The sequence below is a fragment of the Aulonocara sp. 'chitande type north' Nkhata Bay genome, linkage group LG19 (assembly GCF_057382095.1).
Source record: "Aulonocara sp. 'chitande type north' Nkhata Bay isolate Kocher_YH1m ecotype deep benthic linkage group LG19, A_spYH_male_GT1.1, whole genome shotgun sequence".
Classification (NCBI taxonomy): Eukaryota; Metazoa; Chordata; class Actinopteri; order Cichliformes; family Cichlidae; genus Aulonocara; species Aulonocara sp. 'chitande type north' Nkhata Bay.
In genome coordinates this window covers 10,263,490-10,283,910 of record NC_141362.1, presented here as the reverse complement: position 1 = coordinate 10,283,910, position 20,421 = coordinate 10,263,490, and the positions used below count along the sequence as shown (strand labels likewise).

Here is a 20,421-nt window from a genome sequence, read left to right as displayed (position 1 = left end):
TATATAGCCTCTGTAGAAATTATCCACACCCTCACTTATCTTAACTGCACTACTGTATAGCTCTGTGTAAATAATCTTTCTGTACATACGATAATTTTTAACCCTACAACTGTTTACAACTTGCATAGTTCCCATTTCTGTATAACTGTATATCTCAGATTTCTGCAAAGTTATTTATTTCATATTCTGTATAGTTTTTCATATTTATATCCTGTTCATATCCTGTACATAGCTTGTACTCACTACAGCCTGTACATACTTATAGTTATAGAATATTCACAACATACTTCATACCGTGTACATTATAACATACCATAATAGACCCATTTCTGTAATATACTCACATATCTATATTATTGCTAATATATATTGTAATATATCTATATCACTAAAGCACTTCTGGATGGATGCAAACTGCATTTCGTTGCCCTGTACCCGTGCATGTGCAATGACAATAAAGTTGAATTCTATTCTATTCAAATGTAGCAAGTGGACCCAAGTTTTCCATAACTCTAGGTACAAATTTTTAGAAGCACAAACAAGGACTTCAGTCTTCTCCTCATTTAGTTGAAGAAAGTTTCCAGCCATCCAACATCTAATGGAGTCTATGCACTTATGCAAAATCTGTAGCTTGGGAGCATCTTGGGGCTTAAAGGAGATATATAACCAGTGTTGGGTAAGTTACTTTAAATTAGTAACTTAGTTACATTACTAGTTACTTCTATCAAAAGTAACTCTGTTACTTTAAGTTACTTGTTACTTTCAGAGTAACTAGTTACTAGGGAAAGTAACTTTGGTTTTACTCAGAATTCTCTTGTTAATGTGTTGCCTCCGTAACTGGATACCCAGCCAGACTGCCAGTCTTGTAGCTTACATGTTAGCACTATCCTGCCACAGTGCACTGTGCCACCTACCAACAGAAAGGAAAAGATAATGTTCATATTTCCACGAGAGAAATCCCACGCCTGGACCGTCGTTGACCGCCGCCATGATTCTAGCCTACGTCACAGCGTCATGTGCGCTTTTTACATCCAACACAAAAACTGCAGTCGTGGTGCTTTTGATTGTACTCAGAACTCAGAAATTCTGCCTTCTGAATAGGAAGATGTAGGTAACACCAGACTGCAGATGAGCTGCATACAGGGCTGGACTGGGACAAAAAATAGTCCCGGGCGTTTTGACTAGAGACCGGCCGCCATTATAGGAAAAATCATAAAGTCTTTGAATGAAATCAAACACTGTTGTGACAGTGATGTACACTGTTCTGATGGTATATATGCATCAATCTATCAATCGGTTCAAGGTGACAAATAAAGAACCTTGAACCTTGTTTGTTGTAAGATTCAGATAATTATTTATTAAGAGCGAGACATTTTAAATGAGAATAAGAAAGTATTTCTTTGTGCCCCCCTTTCCCTGTTAATGCCCTACCTGGCCCCCTGGCAAAACTTTGCTAGACCCGCCCCTGCACAGTTACCAGCTGTCAGCTACAAAGAAAAGGATCCTGGTGTTATTTGTCTCTCAGAAACAGTTCATAACTTCAACTCATTCATGTCACCTAAAAGGTAAACCTGTTTCTCCATCACCTGTTCAGCTCTGATGATCCAGTAAGGACATCTCCTGGTTTCATCTTCATGTTTCCCTCTCACCAGATAACCAAACCGATATCATGACCAGCAGGTTTACAGCTGTGGCTCCAGCAAACATCAGCTGATACTAGAAATTAATATTAAATAAATTCTAACAACAGCTGATCAAGCTTAAAAGTGCTGCTGTTGTTTAGCGCGACATCCGCTGGTTTCCTCTTTCGGCGCAAAGTGGGCGATAAATAAACAAGAGAGAAAAGCCGATCAGCTGATCATTGATCAGTTTCATGATTGAAGTAGAAACAGGAGAGGGAGGGGAGAGAACAGGAGGAGAAGAGGCAGCTGTGCAGCAAAGACACAGTATAACTCCAGCTTTGTGTCTTTTTCATTGTAGCTGAAGTCCGGGACAAACTGTTCCTTTTTACCTCAATAAGAAACGCGTAATATTTTCTCTGAATCCCTCGGGTCTCTCCTCTTGCCTCCCTTTTCCCTCATCCACCTGCTGGCCTCCACCACTTGCTAATGCTAATGCTAATGCGATAGCCACCACACGAAGTAACGAATAACGAGCCTATCTAAATCCCAGTAACGAGTAACGTGTTCCTGGTTTTGGCTTAATAACTAGTTACCGTGCTCGTTACCACAATAATAATGTAGTTACTGTAACGTGTTACTTAACACGTTAGTCCCAACACTGTATATAACTGAATATCATCGGCATAGCAGTGATAAGAAATGTCCTTAAAAGTCCTCAATAAGTGCTGAAGAGGAAGTAAATACAGCAAGAACAATAAAGGCCCCAAAACTGAACCTTGTGGCACACCATAGGCAAGAAAAAGTAGAAGAGGAACTGTAGAGGTAGCCACAGAAAAGCATCGTTCATGCAAATAGGATTCAAACCAGGCCAAATATAAAACAAAATAAAAACAAACCAACAAACATGAAAACACCAGACATCATGATGCAGACTTATCATTTGCACCGATGTTTTTTCTCGGTGCGCCTGCTCGCTGCTGAAGTCAAAGTAAACTTTATTGTCATCTCCGCTACAGACAGTCCAGAGAGACGAGACGACGAGGCTCCAGTTACAGCAGTGCAAGTAAACAAACAATAAATATAAGAGGAGTAAGAAAATAAACATACACTTTATGACTCGGGGTAAAGGGATCAATAACAATTTAAAATTTATAATTTACAGTTTGATGATTTAAAGTCTCACACACAATGATGGGTGTTCATACTGGAGTGCAAAATTAAACCAATGTAAGATGGACAAGAAAAGTTCAAAGCCATCAGGAGCTCAGTTTAGAAAAAAAAGAGAAAAGAAGAGGCGGAGAAACGAGCAACAGATGCAGGTAAGCAGATGTGTGACTGGATAATAACAGGTCATCCTGAAACAATCAGAATCAGAATACTTTATTAATCCCTAAGGAAATGATGTGTTACAGTTGCTCCAAGAAGAAATGGTAAAAATAGCAACAGTAACAGAGTAAACTCCAAACAATACATTATGTTACAGATTTTACACATGTAAGCAATAGCACTAATATACAGAGATCACTCAATTATAAATATCAGGGACTAACAGAGGGGATTATAAGTGAATATCAAGAAATTTGAGGGTTTCGGGGGGGGGGCTAGGACTGCCACTGGGTGGGAGCATGTGCACGACCCCCAGCAGAGTAGTGAAACACCACGTGATCTTCTTTAAACCTTTATTCAAAAATGAAGTGAAATATGCATCACTGTCGGGGGCGTCTTCTCTTTTTTTCTGCTTCATCAGAAAAATCAGTGGAGAAGCAGAAAAGTGAGAGGAAACAAAAAGGAAGTTTGTGTGTGAGGCTCCACCCCCCACAGGTGAAAATAAACATGATAATTTGACAGACAGGAGCAGCCTGTGAATGCTGTTATCCTGGGAGCTGAGTCTGTTTGAGTCTGAGCAGCAAACAGGAAGCTGTCAGCAGCTGAGTGCTTGATTGGACGCACCTGTGCTGAGATCAGGTCTGGATCAGGCTGTCGATGGTTACCTGGATCAGGTCAAATGCTGTGGCGTCATGGACGAGTCGGCTTTGGAGCGTTACTTTGAAGACTCCATTGCAAACGTGAGTGTGAGAAAGAGGTGATGTCAGCAGGTTTGGGTGAGTCTGGACTCTCTCTGGTCTTCAGTCCTCCGCCTGAGCCTCTAAAAAAAGTTTGTTCTGCTCATTAAAACAGAAAATGTGCAGTGAAAGCCAGAGTAGCCGATCTTCAGCGCACATCTGTAAAAACGAAAGCCATGAAACATGAAGTAAACCAGCAGTCGAGTGTAGATTTGGTACTGAAGGCCAGCTCTGGGTCCTCTGAGCTTCTGTACTGAATGACTGTTTCCCGTCTGTGCTCGTTCGGCTCACATCTCAGATCTGTGAAAAGTGTTAATGTGTGTTCAAAATCCTGCAGACAGTCCTGAACTGAGAGGAAGAACGTCACCCTTACGTGCAAACCCATTCAAAGTGAACAGGAGCTGCACAACTATCAAAAAACTAGTGCGAGTCATCTGAGAACAAATCAGTAAATGTAATCATTAGGGATGGGTATCGTTTAGGTTTTATCCGATACCGGTGCCAAACCGGTACTTTTGAAACGGTGCCGGTGCTTAAAGAATGGAGAACACACAATTGGTCCAAAAACCTCGTGTTCAGCTGTGTTTTTTTTTTTTTTTTTTTTTGTAAAAAGATAACAATGTTAGCCTTTTCTGCAGCTATGGGGCATATATGGCATCACTCTTGGCTGAAAGCAGTGCTTAAACAATGGAAAAAACACAAACTTTGTCCAAAAACCTCTCATGTTTAATTGTTTTCCACTTTTTCTTTGGTCATTTTAGCCTTTTGGGCCAGGGTGAAGGGAGCATCTGCCATCAAAGAAGAAGACAGCCGCATGTCGCTATGATGATGTTTGCTAGTTCACCTTACATGCATTAATGTAATAACGTGGTTAGCCTACTCAATGTAAATTACACACGAACAACATTAAGCTACTCACGCAGAGAAGAACGGCTGCTGCTGCATCATCATCCTCATCATTTCTGCTACACTGGCAGGGCTACGGCTACACCCGCAGTAGATGTGCTTGGTGTGAGGTCTTGCAGCAAGCTATCAAATATGGCGCATTTCTCAGCTTTAAAAAAAACCGCTATGCGTCGCCAGGTGTTTTGTCAGATTCGAGGTGTTACCTCCTTTGACAGTATCACAGTATCAGCTTAAAGCACTTGTTGCAGGCTGCTGAGTTTGCTTATTTTGCTGTGAAGTACAGCCAGACTTTTGACTGCTTCACCTTGGGCATTTTTAATCTGTAGCTCTGCTCTAAAAGAACGTACGTACCTGGACCCGCCTATTATCCTCGGAAACGTAAAATGATTGGCTAGAAGTGTATCACAGCTCAGGAAAAAAAAAAAGCACCGAAATAAAGCACCGAAATGTGCGCTGCTTTTCGGTCTGGTCATGGCACCGGATACCTTTACCCATCCCTAGTAATCATTAATGAAACTGGTGGTAATTAAATAAGAGATGAACCTGGAAAAAATGACAGATGGTACAGGTGGCATTACTCAAACACAAATGTATAATCAAACTCTTATTCAGGCTTCTTTCTCCTGTAGGACTCTGGCTTTATGCTGGGGGAGGGGCTTGGTCTTCAAAGCCCTGCCCTCATTCCACAGGACCCCTCCCAATTGGCACAGGACCCCGCCTACCCATCAGAGAAGTCTGGAGTGAGCGGTGAGGCCGGTGATGAGCTTGACCTCAGTTTCCTTCCCGATGAACTTAGCACACAGGAGGAACCGAGACATGACGTATCAGGTATGACATCGGCAGACAGTGGGTGTGTACGACCTAGCAGCCAGTGACATTAGTGTCTCACCTGTACGCCATGTTATTCCAGGAGAGGAAGGCGGGTCTGCAGCTCTGGACGTGTCTCAAGACAGCGGTGTTGGTGTGGACCACAACTCCCAGGAATCCACAACCACCGAGGGCACACAGGAGGCGTCCACATCAGGAGCGGGGACCAGGGCCTCCCCCTTCTATCCCATGACCCCCATGACCCCTATGACCCCCGTGACCCCTGTGACAGAGAGGTCAGGAATCATCCCGCAGTTACAGTAAGTCACTGCTGAACAACACGGAAGCCGTTCTTCATCTGGTGTTCTCATACAGTATTAAAACTCCCCATAATCCCAGCACCTCGGAAGGCTTCCAGGAGACAGCCAATCAGAACTGAGGGTGACCTGCATAGGTGCGCTGTGTTTTTCTTTCCAGTGACGCGGTCAAAAAAGCTGAATTTTAGTGCAGTAAATGATTAACAGGATTGCTTTGAAAACCAGTTGTGCAATAATACAATCTGGATCAGACAGGTGTGGCTGTGATGTCATTAATCATTAATCCCGTAAAATGAGAAGAATGGTGCCTAATGACAGTTAATAATACAGACTTTATAATATGTCACGCGAAGATTCAGCAGCCAGATGAAGTGTTTACTGGCAATTGACAGTGATAGCGGACATTATCATCACTTTTCCAACAATCCTCTCCACACAGACAAGCTTAAACACACTCGATTATCACTAAATCACATTTAACACACGTTTGTAATGACGCTAATTCAGTTTACAGTAGGGTTCATTCGCTCAGTCAGCAGGTGGCGGTATCCTCGTACACTGGGGAGTACACTGCCATTAAACGAACAGAAGAAGAAGAAAACCCCTGCACATGCACGGTACGGATCAGGTATGTCACTACCCGATCCGTACCGGAAACCCGATCGGTACCCCGCATGCGCGAAAGGTGTCTACTTCCGGTCGAAGCATTTTACGATAGTTACAGGTCAGAGTATCTGTTAAGATGTTAAGAATAACAAGTATCTCTTAAAATGTTTCCGATAATGAAACATTTAATATAATGTAGACAAAAACAAAAAAATAAAAAGATAGTGACAGATCGGGACTCCCAATCCTTACTGCGCATGTGCAAAGTCGGACCGTGCAAATCGGGTCTACCCGATCCGTACCGTTTAATGGCAGTGTACTCCCAGTGTACGAGGATACCGCCACCTGCTGACTGAGCGAATGAACCCTTAACACACTGTTTGCTGCTATAACTACACATGTTTCTTTTTCAGCTATTTATTTATGAGTGACTTATGTATGTATATATATGTATATATTGTACTATTCTTAGTTAGTGTATTGTCTGTCTTGTCTTAATGTTGGTTTATAATGGAGCACTGTAACAAAAAATAATTTCCCCCAGGGATCAATAAAGTATTCTGATTCTGATAATGTCCGCTATCACTGTCAGTTGCCAGTAAACACTTCATCTGGCTGCTGAATCTTCACGTGACATATTATAAAGTCTGTATTATTAACTCTGTCATTAGGCGCCATTCTTCTTATTTTACGGCGCTGTTGTTCAGTCGGGGAACGCTCTCTGTTGAGGGGAAAAAAGCAAAAATTTGTTGCGGATACGGATTATCCATTGTTTAAATGTCCCGGTAGTCGAAAAGGAGGCAGAGCTGTTGAGAAATGCTAGGAGCTAACTGGGCGCTAACCGTATCATTCAAATATATTGAATGTCGCAATGTTGGCAAAGAGAGGAAGTGACGTAAGATTTGCGCATGCGGGGTACCGATTGGGTTTCCGGTACGGATCGGGTAGTGACAGGGTAGACCCGATTTGTACGGTCCGACTTTGCACATGCGCAGTAAGGTTTGGGAGTCCCGATCTGTCACTATCTTTTTATTTTTTTGTTTTTGTCTACATTATATTAAATGTTTCATTATCGGAAACATTTTAAGAGATACTTGTTATTCTTAACATCTTAAATGGTAAATGGCCTGCATTTGTATAGCGCTTTTCTAGTCCATAGGACCCCAAAGCGCTTTACACTACATTCAGTCATCCACCCATTCACACACACATTCACACACTGGCGATAGCAAGCTACATTGTAGCCACAGCTGCCCTGGGGCGCACTGACAGAGGCGAGGCTGCCGGACACAGGCGCCACCGGGCCATCTGACCACCACCAGTAGGCAAACACGGGGTTAGTATCTTGCCCAAGGATATTTGGCATGCAGCCAGGGTGCAGCCTGGGATCGAACCACTGACCTTCTGATTAGTGGCTGACCTGCTCTGCCACCTGAGCTACAGCCACCTTAACAGATACTCTGACCTGTAACTATCGTAAAATGCTTCGACCGGAAGTAGACACCTTTCGCTCATGCGGGGTACCGATCGGGTTTCCGGTACGGATCGGGTAGTGACAAGGTTAAAGCTCATGACTGTAAAGTCCTGAGTACAGCAGGAAGTGAAGAAATAACTGCTGTGACAGAGCACCGAGGCAGCGCCCACAGGTGAAACGCCGCCCCCTGGTGGTGATAATAACAAAAGGTGCCTTTAAACTAATCTTGCTCGCAGGCGTCCGAACTGTCGTGTGAGTGGTGGGTTTCAGACATGGGGCACGGGTTAACCTTCACTTCCTGCTTTGCTTCCTGTGCAGGAACATCGTCTCCACGGTGAATCTGGGCTGTCCGCTGGATCTGAAGTTCATCGCCCTGCAGGCCCGAAACGCAGAGTACAACCCAAAGGTACTGACATCGCTGAAAATTCTGATCTGAATCCCACGCCATCCAGCGGGGTTCATCGCTCTCGTGTCATTTCAGCGCTTCGCTGCGGTCATCATGAGGATCCGCGAGCCACGAACAACAGCGCTGATCTTCAGCTCTGGTAAGATGGTGTGCACAGGAGCCAAGAGGTCAGTCCATCACGCAGATGGTTCAGGTGTGAGCAGCATGCTGTGTTAAAGCGTAATCTCCCTCACGTCTGTGTCTGAGCACGTGCAGTGAGGAGCAGTCGCGCCTGGCGGCCCGGAAGTACGCCCGGGTGGTGCAGAAACTCGGTTTCCCCGCCCGCTTCCTGGAGTTCAAGATCCAGAACATGGTGGCCAGCTGTGACGTGTGCTTCCCTATCAGACTGGAAGGACTGGTTCTGACCCACCAGCAGTTCAGCAGGTAAGAAGCGCACCTGATCCCCGTGGTGTTTAACCTTGATTTAAAGCGCTCCTCAGACCGGCGCTGCATTCCCTCCACAGTTACGAGCCGGAGCTGTTTCCGGGACTTATCTACCGGATGGTGAAGCCTCGAATCGTCCTGCTCATCTTTGTGTCGGGGAAGGTGGTTCTGACGGGTAATTGCCTCCACACGTCCGAGTTCATCAGCACAGACACAAACTGAAGCTTCAGCACTGATCTGTCACCAGATTACAGACAAAACTCTTCTTCGTATGAAATCATTATTAAGTCTGTCGTTCAACACAGATCTACAAACAGGCCTTTCATTTACAAAATGACTGCAGTCACATGATCTTAAAGGGCACCAGCTCACCTTTACCGGCGAGGGGCGTGGCCACAAAGTAGCGGCTGGGTTTCAAGTCCGACCTGTGCTCTGTGCCCACTGTCTCTATCCAATTAAGAGGCCAAAACGATCCTATTTAAAGAAAATGATATGATCTTTAAAATATCTTTGAAATACAAAGTAAACTGAAAATCTGTCGTGTCTTCAATTTGTTGCTAAGTCCAAAATGTGGATCTGATCTTAAAAAAACGACTTCCTGCAAAAAAAAAAAAAACTGTAGAAACATGACTAAATGATGATGTAACACCGGCTGCTTTCTATCCATGCTGTATTTTATTTTGAAAATGTCTCAGAAATGTGACTCTTATAATCATGAAATGGGACCGAATGACACCGTGCTAATCACCGAGCTGTTGCCTTCCAGGAGCCAAAGAGCGAGCCGAGATCTACGAAGCGTTCGAGAACATTTATCCAATCCTGAAGGGCTTCAGGAAGCAGTGAGAGCGGCACTTCCTGTTCCTGTGTACATATCTGATTCGATATTTGGGCTAAATATGTTTTACTTTGAGTCGCTCTGCAGAGTTATGGGATGGGATATGTTTTAGTCTGTGCTCAAGAGTTCACCATCCTGAGAATCTGTTTTCTAAGAGTCATGTGACTTCAGTGTTTTCATACACACATTTCCACTGAGTGAATAAATGTGGAGACATCAGCTGTTGAAAATAATCAAGGTTTCTGTGTACGTTGTACGGCCCTTAAAACCATCTTTACTGAGCGGTTGAAGCTGGAGCGCAGGAACAGTTTGGAAGAAGGTGTCACTCAAAACCCCAAATTTAATACTGAGCTTTTCACACCTGAGCTTCTGTAATTGTGGGAAACACACCAGATACAAAAAGACAGTCTCATCTGGATTACGTTATTCCAACAAACTGCTCTTCATAACCTTTCAAGATGGCTTTCAAACTTTTATTCTGAAAAACATTACAGCGGTTTTATTCTGAAGGGCAGGCCTTCACCTGACTGATCAGACATTCAGAGACGGCCTTCGTTTTGTGAACTGGGCTCAGGTTCGAGTCTTTGACGATCCTGGACAAACACGCAGCAGCAACAAACCCTCAGTCTCACGCTGACAGTTCATTGGCCCACCTGTAGCTGTGAGGACGGCGTGCACTGCTGTGGTATCGTTTCATTTGTCTGTCATCTGTAAACTAAACCCCACAGACGAATAACTTTGTAGGTCATATGATGTGGCTGAACTAAAACCTGATTGGATCATAACCTGCGCTGTAGACTTGAGGCACGAGTTACCTTGGCCAGGAGCTCATCAGCCCACGCAACCTTTCCCAGCCTGGAGACGATCGGAGATGATGGTTCACTTCTGTCCTTCCACGTTTCACTCGTGATTTTGTTTGCTCGAAGAGCACCAATAATTGGATCCTTCTAATTTCCCACAGTCACAGCACATGTCGCCCCACAGGTTTTTATTTTTTTATTTTTGGGTTTTTTTTTAAGACATCTGAGAGTGCTCCTCTCTGAGATCCTCACCTGTTCACTGAAGCTGACTTTTTTTGTGAGTTAATTGTTGTTATGATGAAACTGAGTTTGGGAGCTTTTCGGCTGTTCCCAGTTACGATAAGAAAAGAAACTTTTAGTCCCACACGTGGGAAATTTGTTTTGTCACAGCAAAAAGTGGACAGTGCAAAGTTGTATAGCAAAAATTAAAGAACACTGGAATACAATAAGAATAATATACTATACACAACTGTACAGAATAGAATAAAATATACAATAGGATAAAAATAAATAAATTCAAGTGCTTTAAACAACTGAGTAAAAATGCAACTTTGTCAGAAAAGAGTATTGCACATGTGTGGATGTGTTTGATCAGTTGGAGTCTTTGTTGTAGAGTCACCGTGGGTGCTGCAGCCACTGAAGGAGCTGCTCAGTGCTGTCAGTCTCCTGCATGGGCTGGGAGATGTTGTCCAACAGGAATGAAAGCTTAGCCGCCGTTCTCCTGTCACTCACCACCTCCACTGGGTCCAGAGGCCATCCTAGAACAGAGCTGGCCCTTCTGATCAGCCTGTTCAGTCTCTTCCTGTCCCCGGCAGAGATGCTGCCGCCCCAGTAGACCACACCATAAAAGATGGCTGAGGCCACCACAGAGTCATAGAAATTGTTAAACCTATTAATCCCTGCAGTAATGACCTAGTAATGACCCAATGGGAGGCTCGTGTTTAAATCTCCGTGGGGGCTGCAGAGTTCATGAAAACTTCACAGAATAAATGGACTGATTCTTATGCAGCACTCGGTGCTTTGTACAACATCCACACTCCGACGGAGCATCAGAGAGTGACCCGGGGTTCGTATCCTCTATAAGGATATTTGGCATGCAGATGTGGAAGCCAGGAATCGAACCACCAACTCTCCGATCACCTGATGAGTCGTTCACGTTGAGCTCTGTGAGCAGAATTACTTTTAACAACCTCCCATGTTTTTATGGTGACGTATGCCTGACCCCGCCCACCCGTGACGCCATCAGATAAACAAACCCGTCACGCTGTTAGAAAGAGGAAGTGGCGGTCTGTCCTCGGGTTACAGCTGTGCGTTGGCTCTAAACTATGAGACGTTAGCGGCAGGCCGACCTTCGCGGAGCCGCAGACAGCGCAGCTAGCATGGCGTCCTCCGCCGGCCCGGCCCGGCCCGCTCCAGCCTCTGCGGCCCGGCCGTCACCGCGCCCTCCACTGCCGGCCTCGGCCCATTCCGCGCAGGGCTGCTCGGCCCATTCCGCGCAAGGCTGCGTTATGCTGGAGTCCGTGGACGACGCGGAGGGGCTGTACGTAGCCGTGGAGCGCTGCCCTCTGTGCAGCACCTCCCGCCGCAGGCTTACCTGCGCTCGCTGCGTGCAGGCCGGAGACTTTGTGTACTTCGACGGCAGGAACACAGAGAGGTAAACACCGGAGCCGAATTCCACCGACGCACGCTCAAAGTTTCCCGTTCCTACGTTCCTCTGCGGACACGCAGCACCGGGGAGCTGCTCCGTTTCGCCTGGGGTTAACGGGAGCTGTCGGTGCCGTTCGGCGTCGTTGTGAGCACCGACTGCGTCTTAAAAAAACGCTTTTTTACGGCTTTCTTTGTCTGACTGCTCTGTTGGTGGGGACATTAGCCGAAGCCTGGAGCCCAAATAACACTGCTGTGGTGAAACAGGTGTTTCAGCTAAATCGAAGCGCGATTATTGTTAAAATCAGAAACTCTTCTTTATTTTCTCAAACGTCAGAAGTTACGGTGTAATGACCGGAGGTGTGACACGCTAATACTCCACAGTCGCACCGTCTCGTCTTTAAAAAGGTGTAAACTAACCTGAAAACGGCGCTTAGCATTAGCAGCTAACGGTGGTTAGCTAAGTAACTTTCAGGTAGCCTGTTAGCTCGGTTAGCCTTTGTATCAACATTTGTTACTGTTAGCTCAGCTAGATTAGCCTCGGTTAGCCTGTTAGCCTTTTTAAGCTTTATTTGGCCGGTTAGCTCAGTTTTGTAAGTCTGCTAGGTCTCAGGTTATCGTGTGTTGACCTGCTCTGGTATTGTTAGCCTGGTGGCTAGCTGCTGTGTTACAGTGCAGGGCTCGCAAAAGTTCAAAATCCCTGGTAGCCCTTCGGGCAGGGACTCTTCAGTTTTTGGTAGCCCAAAATAAATTTAAGTAGCCCGAATAAAAAAAGAGCAATTTTTTGATTGATGTTTTGTTTCCGTTACAATATTCTACATTAAAGTATAATATTGTAACGGAAACAAACCATTAATCAAAAAATTGTTGAAACACAAATTCACACAAACACAACATTGTATAAAAATTACAATCATCAACTCAAATACTTGGTTCTAATTGAACAGAAATTTCTATGAACCTGTAAGAACTGTGTAGGACATGAATCAGTCTGTGTCAGATCCTGAATTTGAAATTTCCACTGAAGTCACGGGTAAGAGACAAGTGGAACCAAGATCGAGGCCATTTGCTTTTTGAAGTTTGCAAAGACTGCTAAATTTTGCCAGTGGTAGTTCACTCTTTGCAACATAGTACGCTGTTCTATTTGCAATTGGTGTTTGTTCCGGGAAAGATATTGCAGACTGAGCAATAATGCATTTCTCATGGGTTCTAATGGGGGCCTTTCTTAAAATGACTGGTCCCAGTAACAAAGGCGCTTGTCGACTCAGAAATCGAGGGAAAACCAACAACACACTCGGCAGAACATTATGTTATTTACACGGATGCACATAAGCGGTCCACATGTTCGCATTCGCTGTCAAAATAAAAGACGCGCACCAGATAAGAAGTTGCAACGCGCGTTTGCGTCCATATAAAAGGCAGTGTTTTTGTCCGCTAGAGTGGGATTTTCACGGCACATTCTGCACCAAGGCTGAGGGTCGCAGATGCCAACAGACTCGATAAACTGATCTGTAAGGCCAGTAATGTTGTGGGGATGGAGCTGGACTCCCTCAAGGTGTGTCGGAGAGGCGGATGCTGTCCAAGATAAAGACAATGTTGGATAACACCTCCCACCCTCTCCATGACATGCTGGTCAGTCACAGGAGCACGCTCAGTGAGAGACTGAGATTACCCATAATGCACCACTGAACGACACAGGAAATCATTCCTGCCTGTGGCTCCCTGTACAACTCCTCCACCCAACACACTGTTTACTGCTATAGCTACACATGTTTCTTTCTCAGCTATTTATTAATAAGTGACTTTATGTGTGCGTGTATATATGTATATATTGTACTATTCTTAGTTAGCGTATTGTCTGTCTTGTTAATGTTTGTTTATAACGGAGCACTGTAACAAAAAATTTCCCCCAGGGATCAATAAAGTATTCTGATTCTGAATGCGCACCTGCGGACCACTTATGTGCAGCTCTGGTTATTTAGCTCGTCATGTTGCAGCCACAGAAATTATTTTGTCCATGAAACCATAAAGCTGCACTTTCTTTTTGCCTTATAGTCCGATTTGTCATAACTTTTCCGTTTTGTGGTAAGCTTTTCTTTGGCTGTTACTTCTTCACCTTGACCTGTCTTATTTGGCTCAGCAGAACTAAAATATACACTGAACAAAAATATAAACGCAACACCTTTGTTACTGCTCCCATTCCCCATGGGATGGACGTAGAGACCTAAAATTCATTCCAGATACACAATATAACCATCCCTCCCAAACAGTGGTCACAAATCAGTCCAAATGTGTGGTAGTGGGCACATCTGCTATATTGAGATAATCCATCCCACCTCACAGGTGTGCCACATCAGGATGCTGATCTGACATCATGAGTAGTGCACAGGTGTACCTCAGACTGCCCACAACAAAAGGCCACCCTGGAATGTGCAGTTTTGTCTCACAGCAAAATGCCACAGATGCCACAAGCAATGAGGGAGCGTGCAATTGCCATGCTGACAGCAGGAATGTCAACCAGATCTGTCGCCCGTGCATTGAATGTTCATTTCTCAACCATAAGCCGTCTCCACAGGCGTTTCAGAGAATGTGGCAGCACATCCAACCGGCCTCACAACCGCAGACCTCGTGTAACCACACCAGCCCAGGACCTCCACATCCAGCAGGTTCACCTCCAAGATCGTCTGAGACCAGCCACCCAGACAGCTGCTGGAACAATTGGTTTGCACAACCAAACAATTTCTGCACAAACTGTCAGAAACCGTCTCAGGGACGCTTGACTGCATGCCCGTCGTCCTCATCGGGGTCTTGACCTGACTCCAGCTCGTCGCCGTAACAGACTTGTGTGGGCAAATGCTCACATTCGATGGCGTCTGGCACGTTGGAGAGGTGTGCGCTTCACGGATGAATCATGGTTCACATTGTTCAGGGCAGATGGCAGCTGAGAATGTCCCAGTTCTTGCATGGCCAGCATACTCACCGGACATGTTACCCATTGAGCATGTTCGGGATGTGCTTGACCGGCGTATACGACAGCGTGTACCAGTTCCCACGAATATCCAACAACCTCGCACAGCCATTGAAGTGGAGTGGACCAACATTCCACAGGCCACAATTGACAATCTGATAGACTCCATGCGACGATGTGTTGCACTGCATGAGGCAAATGGTGGTCACACCAGATACTGACCGGTTCTGGGTCCCCAGACCCCCAATAGCGCAAAAAACTGCACATTCCAGGGTGGCCTTTTGTTGTGGGCAGTCTGAGGTACACCTGTGCACTACTCATGATGTCAGATCAGCATCCTGATGTGGCACACCTGTGAGGTGGGATGGATTATCTCAATATAGCAGATGTGTCCACTACCACACATTTGGACTGATTTGTGACCACTGTTTGGGAGGGATGGTTATATTGTGTATCTGGAATGAATTTTAGGTCTCTACGTCCATCCCATGGGGAATGGGAGCAGTAACAAAGGTGTTGCGTTTATATTTTTGTTCAGTGTATATCTGCTGCTTTTACACACGCACTCACATAACGCTCAGCGATTCTCTGCGCGATCAACCTCTCACATGTTTAAGCTTGCTGCGTGAGATTTCACTTGTCATGTTTGCATAGTAAGCTAACGATTGATAAGACGATGTCAGAGGAATTGGTGCGAAATTATCACCACTCACAGATCAGTGCTGTCGCTCTCTATACACAGTTCGCTCGATTGCAAAGTGAAAGCAAAAAACAAGCGCAAATTCAAACGCGACTTCAATATGTCACATATTGACAGTGGCTCACCGATGCCAATGACATAATTACCCAGCTACATTTCCGAAAGAATGCAAAAGCATTGACATATATTTTTCCTTCCTACAATAGCCCGACGGGCAGGGCAGAGAGAGATTTTGGTAGCCCGACTGGAAAAATCGCTAGCCCCGGGACGTCGGGCTAGCGATTTTGCAAGCCCTGGAGTGAGGTCATATGCTCCGGTTAGACGTTTCCCAGGCTGGAGTCAGTGAGATGACCTCAGGCCCCCCTTCTCTTTGTTACTGCAGCTGTTGCAGAGGTGTGCTGGGTTTAATCAGACTGTCTGGTTCTGCTGGCTTCTGGTTCTCCATCCATCCATCCATCCATTCGCTTCCGCTTATCCTTTTCAGGGTCGTGGGGGGCGCTGGAGCCTATCCCAGCTGTCATAGGGCGAGAGGCGGGGTACACCCTGGACAGGTCGCCAGTCTGTCGCAGGGCCAACACACAGGGACAGACAACCATTCGCACTCACATTCACTTGCACATTCACACCTAGTGGCAATTTGGATTTATCAATTAACCTATCCCCACAAGCTTCTGGTTCTGAAACTGTAAAATCCTCTCAGGTGTGAGGCTTTATCTACTGCAGGTGAACTCGTCTGCTGTTTGTCTGCAGGTACACTGAGAAGCTTGAGCGGCTGAAGAAGCTGAAGGGGGAGAAGGAGCAGCTGCAGCAGAGGTAAAACCTGCTGCTCACAGGTACAGGTGATGTCACAAACGGCTGTGGACTGAGGGAGGGCGAGTGAAGCTGTTTGAGGCAGCACCTGTGCAGGTGTTGCAGATGTTTGTGTGTTTTTGGTAACAGCAGCTGTGGCGATAACCTGTGACATCTTCTGTCCTCACAGCGTTGTGCAGGCCATGAACAGGAAGCTGCTGGCTGACGAGATGGTGAGTTCACAGCTGCATAGGTGTGCGTTCAGGCACGTGGCTGCCTCCTTATCGCTCCTCTGCTCTGTAATGTTACCTTCAGTGAGCTCACCTGCAGTTTTTAATGCGCTGTAGCTCCTCCCATCCTCTCCGAGAGCACGTCAGGTGCATCTGTGTGGCACCTCTGACCTCCAAACATCGGCCGAGAGCTGAGAGGCAGAAACGAGAGAAATAAATTCAGATGTTTTAACTTGTTTGCATAAATAAAAATGTGAACATTCAGATTAAAGTTCAAATCTGATTAAAAGCCAGTTCGGAAGAAATTGATGTATCTGTGTGTTGTCCTCAGAAATGGAAGATCATGTCGTGTAAGATGAAGGTGGAGCAGCTAAAGGAGGCGGTTGCCTGGGGCAACGAGGAGGCGAGGCACGGTGAGAGTCAGCAGGTTTAAAACTGACACGGTTCGTGAGCTGTCGCGTGACCCGTTTGCCCCTCCTGCCGCAGATAATGAGCGGCTCTCCAGGTGTCAGGAGGACGTCCAGCGGCTGCAGCGCCGGGCCGTTCGCCACGGTGAGAAACGCGACAAGATCGAGCGCCACAACCGGCGCCTCGGTGAGCTGATGGAGAAACGCAGTCGAGACCTGCAGAGCCGACTGAGCCAGCTCGCCGCACTGCGGCGGGAGCACATCCGCGACCTTACCACCCACATCTTCCCCATGCAGGAGGAGAAACTGGGCAGCAGGTAGGGGGTGGAGCCTTCTGAGTTTCAGGAACCGCTCTGATGGGACTGATGGAGCAAACGTGTTGTCATCCCACTCTCTGCCCCTACGTGTATCTATTAGAGACCCCGCGGACGTCCTGGCTGAGTGCGACCCGCTGACCTCGAGCACGGTGAGCGAGCTGGCCGAGGCCCGGAGGACCACCTACCTGTCGGGACGCTGGATCTGGGACGACCAGAACGGAGAGACAAGCATCAGCATCACGGGGCCCCCTGTGGCCCTGCCCAGCAACGGAGACTGCTCCGCTTACTACAGCTGGGTGGAGGAGAAGAGCACCAATCAGGGCCCAGGTGAAGAGTGAGGAGGCGGAGCTTTAGTGGTCGTACTGATAACTGATCTCATTTTTTCCCTGAGTTCAGATTTCTTCTCAGCCAGAAGTTTGTTCTTGTATTTATCTGATGATGTTGTTGTTGTTATGATGATGATGATGGATTGCATTTATATAGCGCTTTTCGAGGCCCTCAAAGCGCTTTACAATTCCACTATTCATTCACTCTCACATTCACACACTGGTGGAGGCAGCTACAGTTGTAGCCACAGCTGCCCTGGGGCAGACTGACAGAGGCAAGGCTGCCATATTGCGCCATCGGCCCCTCTGGCCAACACCAGCAGGCGGTAGGTGAAGTGTCTTGCCCAGGGACACAACGACCGAGACTGTCCGAGCCGGGGCTCGAACCGGCAACCTTCCGATTAACCTTCCGACGAACTGCCAACTCTTGAGCCACGATCACCCAATAATAATAATAATAATAATAATAATAATAATAATATAAATCATGGTTATTATAACTCGTCTGTTTTTATTTTAAAATTATTTTAAAATACTTAATTTACTTGTAATTTTTTTAATAATGAGTATTTTTATGTGGGTGCTCAGAAAACTTTCATTTGAAAAGGTTTCAGGTGACCCTGTCCTGACCTTTGACCTCCTTTTGCCGCAGAGCTGGACCACATTAACCCGGCTCACACCATCAGCGCCGCCCTCTGCTACACCACGCAGCTCGTCACCATCTTGTCCCACATGCTGGACGTCAACCTGCCCAAGAAGCTCTGCAACAGGTGGGAACGTTTGAAAAGTGGCGCCACTCAGCGGTAGGTCGATTTCGCCGATGTCGCGGCGTCCATCTTTAATCTTCGCTCTGTGCTGTTTGTTTTCTCAGCGAGTTCTGCGGAGACAATCTGAGCCGCTACCGCTTCACCCGAGCTCTGAGCAAGCTCAACACCAACGTGCTCCACCTGTGCTTCTCTCAGGTGAGACTCGCACGCTGTTTGTTTGTCCGTCTTCTGTGTCGAGGGGACTCTGAGACGCAGCAGGACTGATTCTGATTGATTGATCCATCTGTGTTCCCGCCTCTCACCCCCTTTCTCTGTGTTCAGCACGTTGACAGCGAGAAGCTCCACCTCCATCACACCCTGAGGAACATCGTGTTTCTGGTTGCCCCTGACAACGACAGCCTGGGCAGGTGAGGGGGTGAAGTGTTTGATTTCAGGAAAATGTGGGTGCGATCTGCTGATTGAGAGTGACGCAGTGTTTACCCGTGTGCTTCAGGACGGGTCCGTTCGAGGTGTGCGCCGACCTGGAGGAGTCCATGGAGTTCGTGGAGCCGGAGGCGGAGGGGCCGGCGGAGGAGAGCGGAGACGAAGCGGTGACGGACGACGAGACAGACCTGGGGACGGACTGGGAGACGGTGCCCAGCCCGCGGTTCTGTGATATCCCCTCACAGGTAAACACACCTGAGGCGTTTGTGCCGAGCTGCTCGATCATTTAGATCCGTAACCCTTATTATCGATCGGTTATTAACTCGGTGTGAAGGACGACTCGCGCTTAGAGCAGCAGCGGGCGGGGGCGCCTGAGGGGAGGAGTCACTTTGACCTCCATAGGTCAGACATCAGTGCAGAAGAGTTACAGGGCTCCGCCTCGTGACCTCTAACCTCTCCTCTTCCTCCTCTGTCCTCCTGCAGTCCATGGATCTTTCCCAGAGTGCCCTGCAGGTCTCGCAGCCCGCCGCCAACACCGGAGGGATGATCTCGTCTGCCGCCGCCTCAGTCAGCTCCTGGCTCAGAACCTACACCGGCCAGCGCTGACCCTGCGGAGTCCTGGGGCTTGTTTGGATCTCAGGGGTCAGAGGTCACCATCAGCGCTTCAGACTCTGCAAATAGAAACGTACTGTTTGAGGAGCTGAGAGGTCCTGCTGACGCGTCACTGCTGATTTGATTGGTTTAACTTTTTTTCTCCTACTGTGAGGTCGTATCGCGGAGCCACTCAGTCTCTGATTGGACGAGGTTGTTGCAGTCTGGAGGGGCGGAGCTCTTTTGCAATAAATTCTCTGCAGTAAGCTCCACGCACAGGCGTGGCTCAGTCTCCAGCGTGTCGGCGTCACGTTGACCTGACGTGTCCTTTGTGACCTTTAAGGTCGTGATGAGAAACTGGAAGCGCTCGCATTCAGCAGACTGCAGGATGCCACGAGGTCAACATGCGCTCTGATTGGAGGATTGTGCTCCGGCGCCGAGGCCACTCCAAGCCTGACTCATTTTTATTAAAACACTATTTTCAGTTTTTCTTGTACATTTTCAGCCTCATTCAAAAAAAAAAGTTTCTTCCTGTGGGCGGAGCGTGCATCATTGTCTCTTCTGATTGGCTCCAGTTTAGAAAATCGAGCTGCCATCACAGAGCAGCTGGAATCAAACCTAGACCGAGCCGCCTCACGCTTTTTCGCTGAGCTGGTGACTCTGAAGTGGGATTGATGATGATGGCGGTTTATGGACGAACATGTTTTATTTGAAGTGTTTCAGTTTGTGTGACGTTTGAAATAAAATCCTGTTTCTGCTTTTTGAATCTGAAGTTGAGTTTTTAATAGAGTGTGCGTGCGTTGACCTTTAACCTCAGGGTCCATGGGCCACAGGAGGTGCTGACATCCACATGCTGTACAGGCAGCTTCACCTGTGCCTGCAGGTGGATTGAAGCACAGGTGTACACACACCTGTAATAGCCGTGTGTGTGAGGACTCACAGCATCTCCACAGTAACCGCACGATTCACGCCACGGCGTGCTGTGTTGATAGATTTAAAG

At 46.8% G+C, this 20,421-nt stretch overlaps 2 protein-coding genes across 3 annotated transcripts; both read left to right on the top strand.

Annotated features, from left to right (window-relative positions):
* Positions 1-3,469: 3,469 nt before the first annotated feature.
* On the top strand, positions 3,470-10,873 carry tbpl2 (TATA box binding protein like 2). 2 transcript variants are annotated; one of them, XM_086275187.1, is made up of 8 exons: positions 3,471-3,688; positions 5,221-5,419; positions 5,502-5,718; positions 8,114-8,201; positions 8,277-8,368; positions 8,457-8,624; positions 8,705-8,799; positions 9,391-10,865. In XM_086275187.1, exons 1-8 carry the CDS (start codon positions 3,641-3,643, stop codon positions 9,465-9,467), a joined length of 984 nt encoding a protein of 327 aa, XP_086131313.1. In that variant the 5' UTR covers positions 3,471-3,640; the 3' UTR covers positions 9,468-10,865. The 2 variants fall into 2 exon arrangements, with proteins under 2 accessions (XP_086131314.1, XP_086131313.1); XM_086275188.1 differs by lacking the exon at positions 8,705-8,799 and having other exon boundaries at positions 3,470-3,688; positions 9,391-10,873.
* Positions 10,874-11,489: 616 nt separating this feature from the next.
* On the top strand, positions 11,490-20,187 carry atg14 (autophagy related 14). Its single transcript, XM_086275208.1, has 11 exons — positions 11,490-11,913; positions 16,322-16,384; positions 16,551-16,593; positions 16,922-17,003; positions 17,077-17,314; positions 17,415-17,641; positions 18,293-18,410; positions 18,512-18,602; positions 18,729-18,814; positions 18,901-19,075; positions 19,314-20,187. The coding sequence occupies exons 1-11, from the start codon at positions 11,639-11,641 to the stop codon at positions 19,434-19,436; spliced, it is 1,521 nt and encodes a 506-aa protein (XP_086131334.1). The 5' UTR covers positions 11,490-11,638; the 3' UTR covers positions 19,437-20,187.
* The last annotated feature ends 234 nt before the right edge of the window (positions 20,188-20,421 follow it).